This window comes from Ambystoma mexicanum, chromosome 11 (genome assembly GCF_040938575.1).
Source record: "Ambystoma mexicanum isolate Mex_15411 chromosome 11, UKY_AmexF1_1, whole genome shotgun sequence".
NCBI classification, from domain to species: Eukaryota; Metazoa; Chordata; class Amphibia; order Caudata; family Ambystomatidae; genus Ambystoma; species Ambystoma mexicanum.
In genome coordinates, this window is record NC_090934.1 from 183,356,687 (window position 1) to 183,369,022 (window position 12,336).

Sequence of the window (12,336 nt, forward strand, 5' to 3'; positions counted from 1 at the left end):
CCAAAGTCGTGATCAGGCCGTGGTGGTGACTTAAAGTCTTTTCAGTTGGGATAGTTGTTTAAGGAGTGGACATTGTCATGCATCGGGAATATGATGGGTTAGTGATAAACCTGCTGCGTTAAGATGCCTCTCTGTGCTCTTCGGGACATCTTGTTTCATTTCTAAATATTTTTTTTATTTTAGCCTTCTGCATTCCGGCACAAGCTGTAGACTTTCATTAGTATCACATATCTCAGTTGCTGTGTTATTTTAAAAGTGTAACCATTGCTGTGTGAAGATTTGTAGAAAGAAGGCCTAGAGCTTCTTTTGTGAGGACACCCCAGGATTTAAGATTTACCTACCCTCCTGAAATCAGCAAAACCTTCCTTGGACTAGACTGGTCGAGCGTCGGGCTGGCAAAGCAAGTTTCTGCTCGTAAGGCAAAGCCTTGGGCATCTTCAAATTGTGTGGCAATTCCAAAATACAGTGTTGATCCCACAGTCACGTCCTGTTGAACCGTATCAATGGACCTGGTGTACGATGAATCAAAATACGCAGTCATAATGGTTATTGCAGAGCCAGTCCCCTCAATTGCCAAATCTGTGTTACTGGAAACAAAAGAGTCATTTTAGAGAGTAACATTCATGTACACACAAACACATGTTCTCAAACTCATATACAAACTAGTGTGGGGGGAGGTTTGGAATAGACATTTTATGTACTCCCCTTGGACATTACTGTATTATAATAGTTGAGATACTGTAATATTTCAACACTGGTTCTTGCTTGTGCAAGGTGAGACTTTAGGTTTTACTACACATTTCTTTGCGATGAAGGCTCTTCGCCTAGAGTGTAACTATGCACGCCTTCATATCTCTCACTTCTGACGTGTTTCCCTTTTAGCATATGCAAGTGTGGTTTACGCTCCCTCTTTCTTAGGAAAAGCGGCTAGAGCAGATGGAATTCGTCAATTCGTCATACTGTAAACATTCTCACCTGCCTCAGAGTTTGTATGAATCTCAGAGTAGTACATTAAGGGGGTAATTCATAGAATTCAGTGCACAAGTGGCGCACGCGGCTGGCGCACAGTGTGCGCGTACGAATCCCTGCGCCAGCCGCGTGCGCTAAAATCCATTTCCGCGCACAGCGTATTCATGGAGCCGTGGCGCACAGTGGCGCAGCGACCCTGCAGCAGCCCAGTTATGCCCCCAAGAACGCCTCTCGCGCAGGGAAAAGCCATCAAAATCCCCAATCCAGCGCAAAGGGCGCTAACCCTGTACCAGCACGGCAAGCGGGCTATGTGTATCACTGTGGTGCGCGGGAAGTACCTCACGTCATTTCAGCTGGGTGCGTGCATTTTCAGGGGTGCGCAGGAAGTTCCACACGCGATTGGCCCCGTGCGAGCAGGGTACGTGTTTTTCAGGGGTGCGCGGGAAGTTCCACACGCGATTGGCCCCGTGCGAGCAGGGTACGTGTATATCAGGGGTGCGGGGAAAGTATCACACGCGATTCCATCAGGGTACGTGTATTTCAGGGGTGCGCGGGAAGTTCCACACTCGATTTCAGCTGGGTACGTGCATTTCAGGGGTGCGCGGGAAGTTCCACACGCGATTGGCCCCGTGCGAGCAGGGTATGTGTATTTCAGGGGTGCGCGGGAAGTTCCACACGCGATTGGCCCCATGCGAGCAGGGTACGTGTATTTCAGGGGTGCGCAGGAAGTTCCACACGCGATTTCAGCAGGGTACGTGTATTTCAGGGGTGCGCAGGAAGTTCCACACGCGATTGACCCCTGTGCGAGCAGGGTAAAGGTGTTTTTCAGGGGTGCGCGGGAAGTTCCACACGCGATTCCATCAGGGTACGTGTATTTCAGGGGTGCGCGGGAAGTTCCACACGCGATTGGCCCCGTGCGAGCAGGGTACGTGTATTTCAGGGGTGCGTGGGAAGTTCCACACGCGATTGGCCCCGTGCGAACAGGGTACGTGTATTTCAGGGGTGCACAGGAAGTTCCACACGCGATTTCAGCAGGGTACGTGTATATCAGGGGTGCGCGGGAAGTTCCACACGCGATTGGCCCTGTGCGAGCAGGGTACGTGTATTTCAGGGGTGCGTGGGAAGTTCCACACGCGATTCCATCAGGGTACGTGTATTTCAGGGGTGCGTGGGAAGTTCCACACACGATTTCAGCAGGGTACGTGTATTTCAGGGGTGCGCGGGAAGTTCCACACGCGATTTCAGCAGGGTACGTGTATTTCAGGGGTGCGTGGGAAGTTCCACACGCGATTCCATCAGGGTACGTGGATTTCAGGGGTGCGCGGGAAGTTCCACACGCGATTTCAGCAGGGTACGTGTATTTCAGGGGTGCGCGGGAAGTTCCACACGCGATTGGCCCCGTGCGAGCAGGGTACGTGTATTTCAGGGGTGCGCGGGAAGTTCCACATGCGATTTCAGCAGGGTACGTGTATATCAGGGGTGCGGGGAAAGTATCACACGCAATTCCATCAGGGTACGTGTATTTCAGGGGTGCGCGGGAAGTTCCACACGCGATTTCAGCAGAGTACGTGTATTTCAGGTGTGCGCGGGAAGTTCCACACGCGATTGGCCCCGTGTGAGGAGGGTACGTGTATTTCAGGGGTGCGCGGGAAGTTCCACACGCGATTTCAGCAGGGTACGTGTATTTCAGGGGTGCGCGGAAAGTATCACACGCGATTCCATCAGGGTACGTGTATTACAGGGGTGCGCGGGGAGCACCACACGTGAATTGCACGTGTGGGTCCTCCCAGGTGTTCCCTCTACACCCTCCACGGCCCCTGCAGGTGGCTCATATCACAGGTGCCTACCCTGCACATGTCCTGCAGGCACCCCATCCACCATGGCCATGCCCCCCAGCCAACCCACATGTCAACTTGCACTACTGCCCACCAACGCATGTCCCCCTGCACCCCCAGCCACCAGGGGCAGCCTCCACCAGGCCCCCACCCATGTCCAACTCATGTTCACCACCACCGCCACCCCCCAGCAGTGCAGGGGCAGCCTCCACCAGGCCCCCACCCATGTCCAACTCATGTCCCCTGCACCCCCACCCCCCAGCACTGTGGGGCACCTGCCAGCAGGCCCCCACTCATGTCCAACTCATGTTCCCCTGCACCCCCACCCCCCAGCACTGTGGAGCACCTGCCAGCAGGCCCCCACTCATGTCCAACTCATGTTCCTCAGCCAACATGTCATCACAATCTAGATCCCTGGTCCCTATGGTCAGCCTCCAAATGCAAAACACCCACCCGAGTATTGCATCCACCCACTTAGAAATGGCAATAACATGATAGAACACCAATTGCAAGTTTGGAAACTAACACATGTCCCTCACATACACCCAATGGGTGTCAGTGAATCTCAAAACCCATATCATGATATGCATGAAACCAATGAGATGATACTACACATTGAAGTTTGATAAAAAAAATATGTATTAAAGGAAACATGAATTGAACCAAAAATAAACTAACAGAAATGGGAATGTAAAAAAAGTAAAAAGAAGCATGTCCGTGAAAAAATGCAAAACCAAAAATCAGAATCCAAAGGAATGGTGTCCAAAGTCACAGTCCACAAAAGAAAATCCAATGGGAAATTATAATTGAAAGCCATTGCTCCATGGGTAAATTGTAAAAAGAAAAGAAAATCCAACTGTGAACTATGTACAGGTGAACAAGCCAGGGTCCATGGACCCAACAAAAGAAATGAAACCTATCTAACAACACTACCTAATAAAAAATAACTATATACAAAAATGTGGCCCACTGTCCAAAAGGTCCAAAGAAAATGCAAAAACAAAGGAAACCTAACACTAACTACATAACTATTTACATGGGCAGCGGGCTAGCCCAATGGCTCACTGGATGTTGTCATGGGCCAGGGCATCATCGAACTCCTGTTCAATAGCTTGGAGGCAGACATGTTCCCTGGCCCCGAAGTCTCGCAGGGATAAAGCAGTGTCCAGCTCCAACTCCCTGCGAAGACCCTCGAGGCACTCAGCCCGCCTCAGCGCCCTCCGCATGGAGTTCTCTGCCCTGACCATTGTGAGCTGTTCCTCCTCTGCCCGCTGCCGCTCTGCACCTATCTGCTGGCCCAACAGCTCCCACATGGAAGCCACTCCCATTCCAGGGTTTTCCTGCGCAACTGCCTGTGCCAGCACGACGGCATCCAGGCTGATGGAATCCACCGACGCCGTCGTGCACGTGCCCTGCCCGATGATGCCGTCACATCCTCCATCTGCTGGGGTCCAGTTGCCGGTGTGTCCACCCCTGCTGGACCTCCGACTCCCGACTGTGGCAGGGATGGGATCCCCACCGAGCCGGCTGCATTGGTCGGGGCAGGTCCACAGGGGGCCCTGGTGGCATCTGGGCCGGAAGACGGCATGGAGAACGACTGGTGCATAGTCTCCACAGAGGAGGAGAGGGTCGCCAGATTGGCCGACACATGTAGGAAACCCCCGACCATGGCCGATCCCAACTGGGACACGTCGGCACGGTGCTCTCCGTGATGACGTGCATGCTCCTCCCGGGAAGCACGCACCTCATCACGAATTGCACCTGTGCGCAACGCAACACCAATCAGGACCTTCTCCATACGGCCAGGGGTCCCCTCGTCCGCAGGTGGAGGGGAGTCAGATGACATGGACATCCCCCCTACCTGCGGACGGGCCTGGGATGGGGCATCCCTGCTGGTGCATGGTGGTGCAGTCACAGTGTCAGGGACAGTGACATGCACAGGCCCCTCCACGGCGACCTGTGCTGCCTCCTGCCCCTGCCCCTGGACTGCAACACTTGCACCAGCAGGGATGCCCCCACCAGGCCCCATGTGTGCCTCAGTAGCGGCCTCCTCCTCCTCTGTGGAAACCACCAACCTGGATGGCTCCACCCCGTCTTCCGCCGTTGCAAGCCCCTGTGGGGGCTCACCCACCCCTTCCGCTGCAGCCGTGGGGGCATCCCCGCCGCTTTGCTCCACAGAGCCGTCTCCGCCCTCTTCTTCACGTGGCGCTGTGTAGAGGGAGACACAGAACACAAGCATCAGGGTACTGTACAATGGTCCCCTAGATAGGAAGCAATAGCAGATGAGTGGCACTGTCAAAGATCACTTCCATCATGTCCCTCCACAACACATGGCTCAGTGCAGGTAAAACACATGCGGTAACAGGCATGGTGCATGCTATGGACATTAGAATACATGTCCAAGGGATTCTTGAAACATACAATGCTGTTTTGGAACATGCATCATGGGCCATGCCTATCACATGCACACACTTCACCCTAGTTTCATCCATCTGGCCTCATACAGACACAGACACAGTGGATACAAGGATGACTAGGCTGCATCAGTGAACCTGAACATTGCGACAGACATGTGTCATGCATCCCTGGCATTCACAAGTCACAGACACACAGGTCAGACACACAGACATGGACAGCATACATGTACATGGCATCAGCACCCATCCCTCACCCCCACCCATGTCCAGGAACAGAGACTGGCATGCTTTCATGTGGCCATTCCGCATAGGGCAACCCATGTTGCATTTGAACACATGCACCAACCGTGTGGTTCACACATTACTGGTCTCAAATGCATGACGTCCCTGCACACACACATGCATACATGGCCTATGTCACACATACAGGCAAGTATCAGACAACCAGCACACTGCGACATGCCCTGTCTCACACAGCAATGCTTGGCCACTTACCGCTCAACTCCAGACGGGTCTGCCTCTCAAGGATCTGGGCGTGGAGCGCTGGGCCTACGCGTTCCAGGACCCTCATCTGGATGGGACTCATGCGGCCCCGGCCCCCCTCCACGAGGCGCCGGGCCTTCAAGAGGGTCCTGGACCTGCAGTCATCCCAGCGCTTCTTGACATGTTGGTAGTCACGGACTGCCACCCCCTCCGTGTTGATGGCAGTCACGATGTCCGTCCAGATCCGAGTCCGTCCTTCCTTGTTGGCGCGCTTACTTCCGAAGAGGGCATCATACTGCCCCAGGACTTGCTCCACTAGGACACCAACTTCGGTGGCAGTGAAGCTGGTGCCCCTCTGCCTCTCTGGCCGGGGGTTGCCAGTGGTGCCAGATGTTTCAGTGCCTGACATGGCAACCCCGACAGAGGCAGGAGTGGGTGGGCAACTGGGTCCTGGGGCTGGGCTGTGGAGCGATGGTATCCCAGTCGGGAGTCTTCTGTTCCAGCAGGGGTGGACACAGCAAATGGACCCCTGCAGATGGCTGATGTGCAGGCACCAAATGGCAGGGCACGGTGGCAGCAGGCAGGCAGGCAGCAGGAGATGGCTTGTGGGAGGCTGCTCGGGGCTCTGGGGGGCAGTAATTCAGCCTTTTGGGCAGGAGCGTGGTCTTACGTGTGCTTACGTGTGGCCAGCTTGATACGGAGTGATTTGGCACGTGAAAATCTTGCACGTCTGCATGTAAATCGAGGAAAGGCCCTTAGCGCGTAAGCGCGTCAGCACGCATACGCGATTTCATTGGACCAAAGGCCCTTAGTGCGTAAGTGCGTCTGTGACGTTTTGCGCAAGGGGCGTTTCCCTGGCAGGGCTTGTAGATCCCACGTGCCTTTACATTGCTCTGTACGTGCTTTTCGTGGGGTGCGGTGCGTGTGTTTTCCAGCCGTTGGGGTTCACACGCTATTACTTCACAGCGGGTGTTGGCTACGCGTTCTTCTACACGCAAGGCAGACGGTGAGTGGTAGCCTGCTCCCCCAGGCCCGATCGCGGGAAAAACTTCACGCGAAAACTTCACGCGAACCCCCGTGATACACGTAGCCCGCTCCCCCAGGCCCGATCGCGTGAAAAACTTCACGCGGACCCCCGTGATACACGTAGCCCGCTCCCCCAGGCCCAATCGCGTGAAAAACTTCACGCGAACCCCCCTGATACACGTAGCCCACTCCCTCAGGCCCGATCGTGTGAAAAACTTCACGCGAACCCCCCTGATACACGTAGCCCGCTCCCCAGGCACAATAGCAGTATGGGACATTCATCATTGCTGTATATTGGCGCTTTTGTGATGCGCAGGGACGCTACCGCCTGCCTTCGTGTGGCGGACCTGTTTAGGCCTGTGCGTGTCTTTGGCCGTGCGCGGCTTTGCCCTATTCGATTCCATGAATACGTGTGGTTCGCGTGTGTGTGGGCGTTCCGTCTGCTTCCCAGCAGTACATCCCAGTTACGCCCTTATTTTCGCGCGTTGTTCCCCATTCCACGCGTTACGCCCCGTGTTCCGCCCCCTTTTTGGTGTGTGCGCCGAGGTTGTGCGCTTTCACTGTGCGCGTTGCGCACGCCGTTCGGGATGTTTCAGTGACGTGTGCGCCATGCACGGGTTTGGCGCACATCCCGAGGAAAACACACGCAGGGACTTCCATGAATCGCACGTGTGCGCATGCGCCTGCTTTTTCGCGCTTGCCCCTGCTTGCGCCTGCTTGTGCATAGATTTTCGGTGCACGTTTGTTCCATGAATCGGCCCCTGAATGTATTACGATGTCCTGTCCTTCATGATAACACTCTCTAACATGAAAGAACACAGCAGGTATCAAAGGCTTGTATAGTGGGGCTTTGTTCCCTACTTGCAAACATTGTTTCAGTATGAGTCCTTGCCCTGTCTGGACCATCCCTTTCATTCAAATGCATGAGTTACCATGGGTATAAGAGAACGGTGCATGGAGGGAGGGAGTTCTCACTTTTGCCGAAGTCTTGTGCTGTTGTTGCCTTGTTTCTGTTTTGTTTTTGCTTTTACTAATAAATTGTTCACCAATCCACTGACCACAACTCCAGTAGTAAGTGGTCATTTTTCCGTGACAAGTTTGGTGCCTTAGACATCGGATTCCCATTGCACTGTGGCTGGGTCCAAGGGCCGCTGAGTGCCCTTCCAGATGATGCCCGTGGGCCCAGGCAAGTCTATTTTGTCAGAGGGGAAGAACTGGTCGGAACGGCCAGAGATGTGAGGAGTGCCGACAGAGCAGGAGAGCCGACTGAACACTGAGGGTTGGTGCCGACTGAAAAATAAGGGTTGATGATCACAGATAATGCAGTGCTCCAGATAAGAGTTGGAAGCAGGAGTATTTTACTCCCTATTTTTTAAAGTTGTGAGTAAAAGGATTTTTTAGGGAGTAAAGATGTATGTCCAATTCCCAATGAGAGTATTTTAGAAGCGAGTAAAAATGTTTTTATTGAAAAACAAATGTTTTTGTAATACTTACTTCTTTACACCTAGTTATTTATACGTTTACTTCTTACAGCAGGCAGTTCAAAAAGCAGTTTCTTCCTGTGGTACTACTGGTCCAAACATATCCATGGAGATGTGAGTGTGAAAGCAGGGACGCAAGATTCTGCATGTCTTTTTCCTATTTGTATTTTTGGGAGCATTAGCCAATTTTCAGGGAGTTAAAGTGGCTGATCTGTAGGGCTGGGTAGTTGTATCAGTGTATTGTTATGTCTTTTAAAGTGTTGTTTGAAACGGGTTGGGGTAAACGTTGAAATCTGAAGTCTGGAATCTAATATCTGAATTTTTTTGTAATTATCCAAGGATACAGGAGGGAAAGTACCCTGCTTATAGAACTGTTTATCTGAATTTCAAATGGTAAAAGTAGTAGATTAGAATAAAAATGTAAAACCAGTGCATCCAGGCTCCCTACTGATTGAAGAGATGTGATGATTCACATGGTGTCGTCATTTCTCCCCAAGGGAGAGCCCTTTTCCATGAGGATATGAAGGAGCGGCTGCTACCCAATAGTTCCCCTAGGGGTGGTTTAATAAGGGAGGACCTCATGGTGAGGGACTCCCCCACTGGGGAAAAGGACGGTCACCTGGGGTACAGCCCATTGAATGTTGTCACTCCCCAACATTCCCTAGCCATCCTCGCTGTTCAGAACCATTTAATTGAAAGTAAACCTATGCATTGCAGTAATACAGGAGATAAAGCTAAAGCCAAAATTACTAGGATGAGGAAGAGCACAGGAGACATGAAGGTCATTGACTGTGCTAGTACTGGTACGAGGAGGCCTCGAGGAGGCATGAGGATTATGTTATCCACAGAGACAAAGGACTTGTACAATCTGTATGGGAGGAACTGAATACAAGGTATACAAAGTACCAAAGGTTTATCAAATGTGTCAGGCTCAGCCATTTCATACGCAGCCGTGTCAAACCCAGACGGGTCTGGGAGCAGGTGTGGAGGCGAACCAGCATGAGAGATCCAGGTGCTGCCAATAGACCAAAGGGAAGAGGACGCTGGTGAAGTGCCGTGGGAGTCCTTCATGGGTTCTGCAGAAGACTGAGCAGGAGAGCGGAGCCGTGGTACAGATGGGAGAAGTACCACACAGCCGACGGAGCAGTGGCAGTGAACCAGTAGAGCCAGAGAGAAGACTTGCGGTCCCAGGAAGTCCTGGTGATGTGCCACTATCCCATACAAGGTAACAGGAGGTACGGGAGACCCATAGGGGGCATGAGGAGGTTGGTTCATGAAGCCCTCTCTCGCCTCAGTAGTGGTGAGCCCGCTAATGGGTATAATCAGAGGAGGATTTGGGACCCGAAAGCAAATACTGAGATTATTAGAGGAACTCTTCCTCGTCACAGTGGGAAACAGAGCACCACGGACCACCAAAGAAGGGTATGGGACCCGAGAGCAAATACTGAGAGTATTAGGGCAAATATTCCTCATTGCAGTGGCAAGAATAAGCCCACTGACAACCAGAGATGGATCACAGACCCTAACCATTGGATACCAGGCATCTGAAGAGAGCTTCCTCATCAGAGCGGTGTCAATAAGCCCACTGTTCACCAGCGAAGGGCTTGGGGCCCCAACAGAAGGGAACTGAGCAAACAAGGAGAACTTCCTCATCACAGTGATGGCATTAATCCCAGTGATCAACACAGAAGGATTTAGGACTTTGCTAACAACAAACCAGAGTGGCAAAGTGTACATCAAGCTGATAATTGTGAAAAACAACTGTGCCAAGCAATACCTGGAGAAGGCAGTCATTCTCCTGGTCCCGAGCTAGGAGTTGTGCTAAAGACACCAGGGGAAGGGAATCATTCCCTCCGGCCTTGTGAACTGTGCCAAGCAATACCAGGAGAAGGGAGCTATTCTCCTGGTTCCGAACTAGGAGTTATGGTAAAGATGCCAGGAGAAGAGTTATTTTTCAAAGAAATTGAAGACATATCTCTGTAGTGATACACAAAATTGCAAATTTGCCAATCAGGGCTTTAGATGACAGCATTAGCCGCTGAAAGCCAATAGTTTATTCAAAGTATGTGCCAAAAATGCTGACAGTAGTCTGTTGTAGCACCTCCATTATGCAGTAGTGAGCTACAAGGAATATGCAGGCCTAGTAGGGGTGGTAAGTCACATTATGCATTGTAGATAAACAGGCAGGGCGAAGACCCCAGCTCTGTAGCTAATAGACATTATTGGAGTGTTTGGAACATTATGGCACCTATATAGCGCTTAGATAGCCAGTCTTAAGCGCTATGAACACTAAGCTATGAGTGCATGCCTTTTAGAGCTTGCTCACATGGGGTTAATTCATCTTGGCTTCTCTTAGAATATTCTGCCTTTCTAACGGTAGCCCTGCATGGCTTCGTAAACAAATCCTCTTTCTCTGAGAAGGCACTGATAAGACATTCCTGAGCTTTCGCGCAGATGGGCTCCAAGTAGGGAGGGGCACAGAAAAGGAGCACAGTGGAAATTCACAGAGTTGGGTTTTTCCATGAGCAAGCCTATATTTTGCACAGGGAAAGTTCTGGAACTGTGCGTCATGGACTGACAGCACGAGATTATAAAAATGCATGCCCACATGACTCAGGTGGGAGATCGATCTGTGGACTTGGTTCGAGCAAGATCAAGTGTCCAGAATTTGTGGCTCTGTCGGCACCCTACAGCGCTGTCCTCTGAGCGGGGCTTGTTACAGCTAGCTTATGAGGGCCAGGGTCTCCCAGTGCTGATTGAAGGGGCGTAAGACTGTGTTTCTCTATGTTTTTCTAAGTTCTATGTTTCTCTATATTTTGCATTTCTCTAAGTTTTGTGCTTTGTAATCTTCTCTAACTTGAATCCCAAGATGTTGCTGAAATTCACTGATTTGAATAAAATACTAAAACTTATTGAAGGTGTCATTTGTCACTAGCATGAGTTCACTGCTCGGCACAATAGAACCTGTATTTTGGGCTGAATTGGGTAATTTTTGCTCCCAAGGGCTGGTCCCGAGGAAGATTTGCCCAATATCAAGACAATCTCTTTCAGTAATTTTCTTGCTTCTTTCTCTGGTAATGTTTTAAGGAGCTATTCAAATCTAACATCTGCGCCTAGATGCAGGGTCCTGCTTGGTTCCATAAGGATATGCACACTATAAATCATAAATCAAATCATTCCCCCTAACCTTGTTGTAAATTGTGCAAAGCAATACCAGGAAAAGGGAGTCATTCTCCTGGTCCTGAACTTGGAGTTGTTCTGGAGACACCAAGGGAATGGAGTCATTCCACCCGGTTTTATTGGAAATTGTATAGATCTATACCAGGAGATGTGAGCTGTTCTCCTGGATGTGGAATTGTATAGAGGCTGTGTGAAATCCGCAAGCCAGGGCAGAGGAGCCATTCTCCCTGGCATTTATGTTGCAAGAGAACATTCTTTTGGACGCTATCTGAGCAGGAGTAGAAGGGAGCCATTCTCCTGAAGACGGAACTTTCTGTTAATTTATCCTTTAGTTGTAGTGTGAGGGATAGAAGTAGGTTGTGACACAGGACCGTGGAGTTTAATTTTACCGACATTCTGATGGACCTTTTGCATTCGTTTTGAGGCAGGGGAATCCCTCTTAGACGATAGGGATAGTGAGGACGTTTTTATGCACAAATAAAAGTCTATAACTACCACCATGCCATCTTTGTGTCAGGTTCCTTCTTCGACACCCTTATATATGGTGTAAGAAGTGGGAAATGGGACTGTACTGATATAAATTGGGGAACCAAATACACAGTAGTCAGGATATTTCTATAGAAGTGAGAGAACACCAGTTGATCCCCACAGGACTAACTCTGTCACCTCCTAAGGGTACCTACATCTGCCTAGTGTGCACAACCAGTTTAGCCTGGAAATACAGCTTGGACGTAATAGCTGGAATAATAGACGCAAACTATGGGGGTGACATAAAGATATTAATACAGAATAATGGAAAGCAAACATACCATGTGAAAACTGGAGAGAACATTTCCTAGGGAATCTTAGAAGAAGCTCTCCTACCTAAACCTGTAGAGGTTCAGGAACAAAAGCTCACAGAGGCACTACGTGTTTTGGAACGACTGATGAGGAACCCCCTTCTAT

At 50.9% G+C, this 12,336-nt stretch overlaps 1 protein-coding gene across 3 annotated transcripts in view; it reads right to left on the minus strand.

Moving 5' to 3' along the window:
* The window catches only part of LOC138503199 (pancreatic secretory granule membrane major glycoprotein GP2-like), a 362,636-nt gene that overhangs the window by 135,936 nt on the left and 214,364 nt on the right, over positions 1 to 12,336 (minus strand). For 2 of the 3 annotated variants that reach the window (XM_069622755.1, XM_069622756.1), the window contains one exon: positions 342 to 587. The exons of the other annotated variant lie outside the window; for it this stretch is intronic. In XM_069622755.1, the coding sequence (XP_069478856.1) occupies positions 342 to 587 (246 nt within the window). The remainder of the gene's footprint in view (positions 1 to 341; positions 588 to 12,336) is intronic. 3 annotated transcript variants of the gene reach the window in all.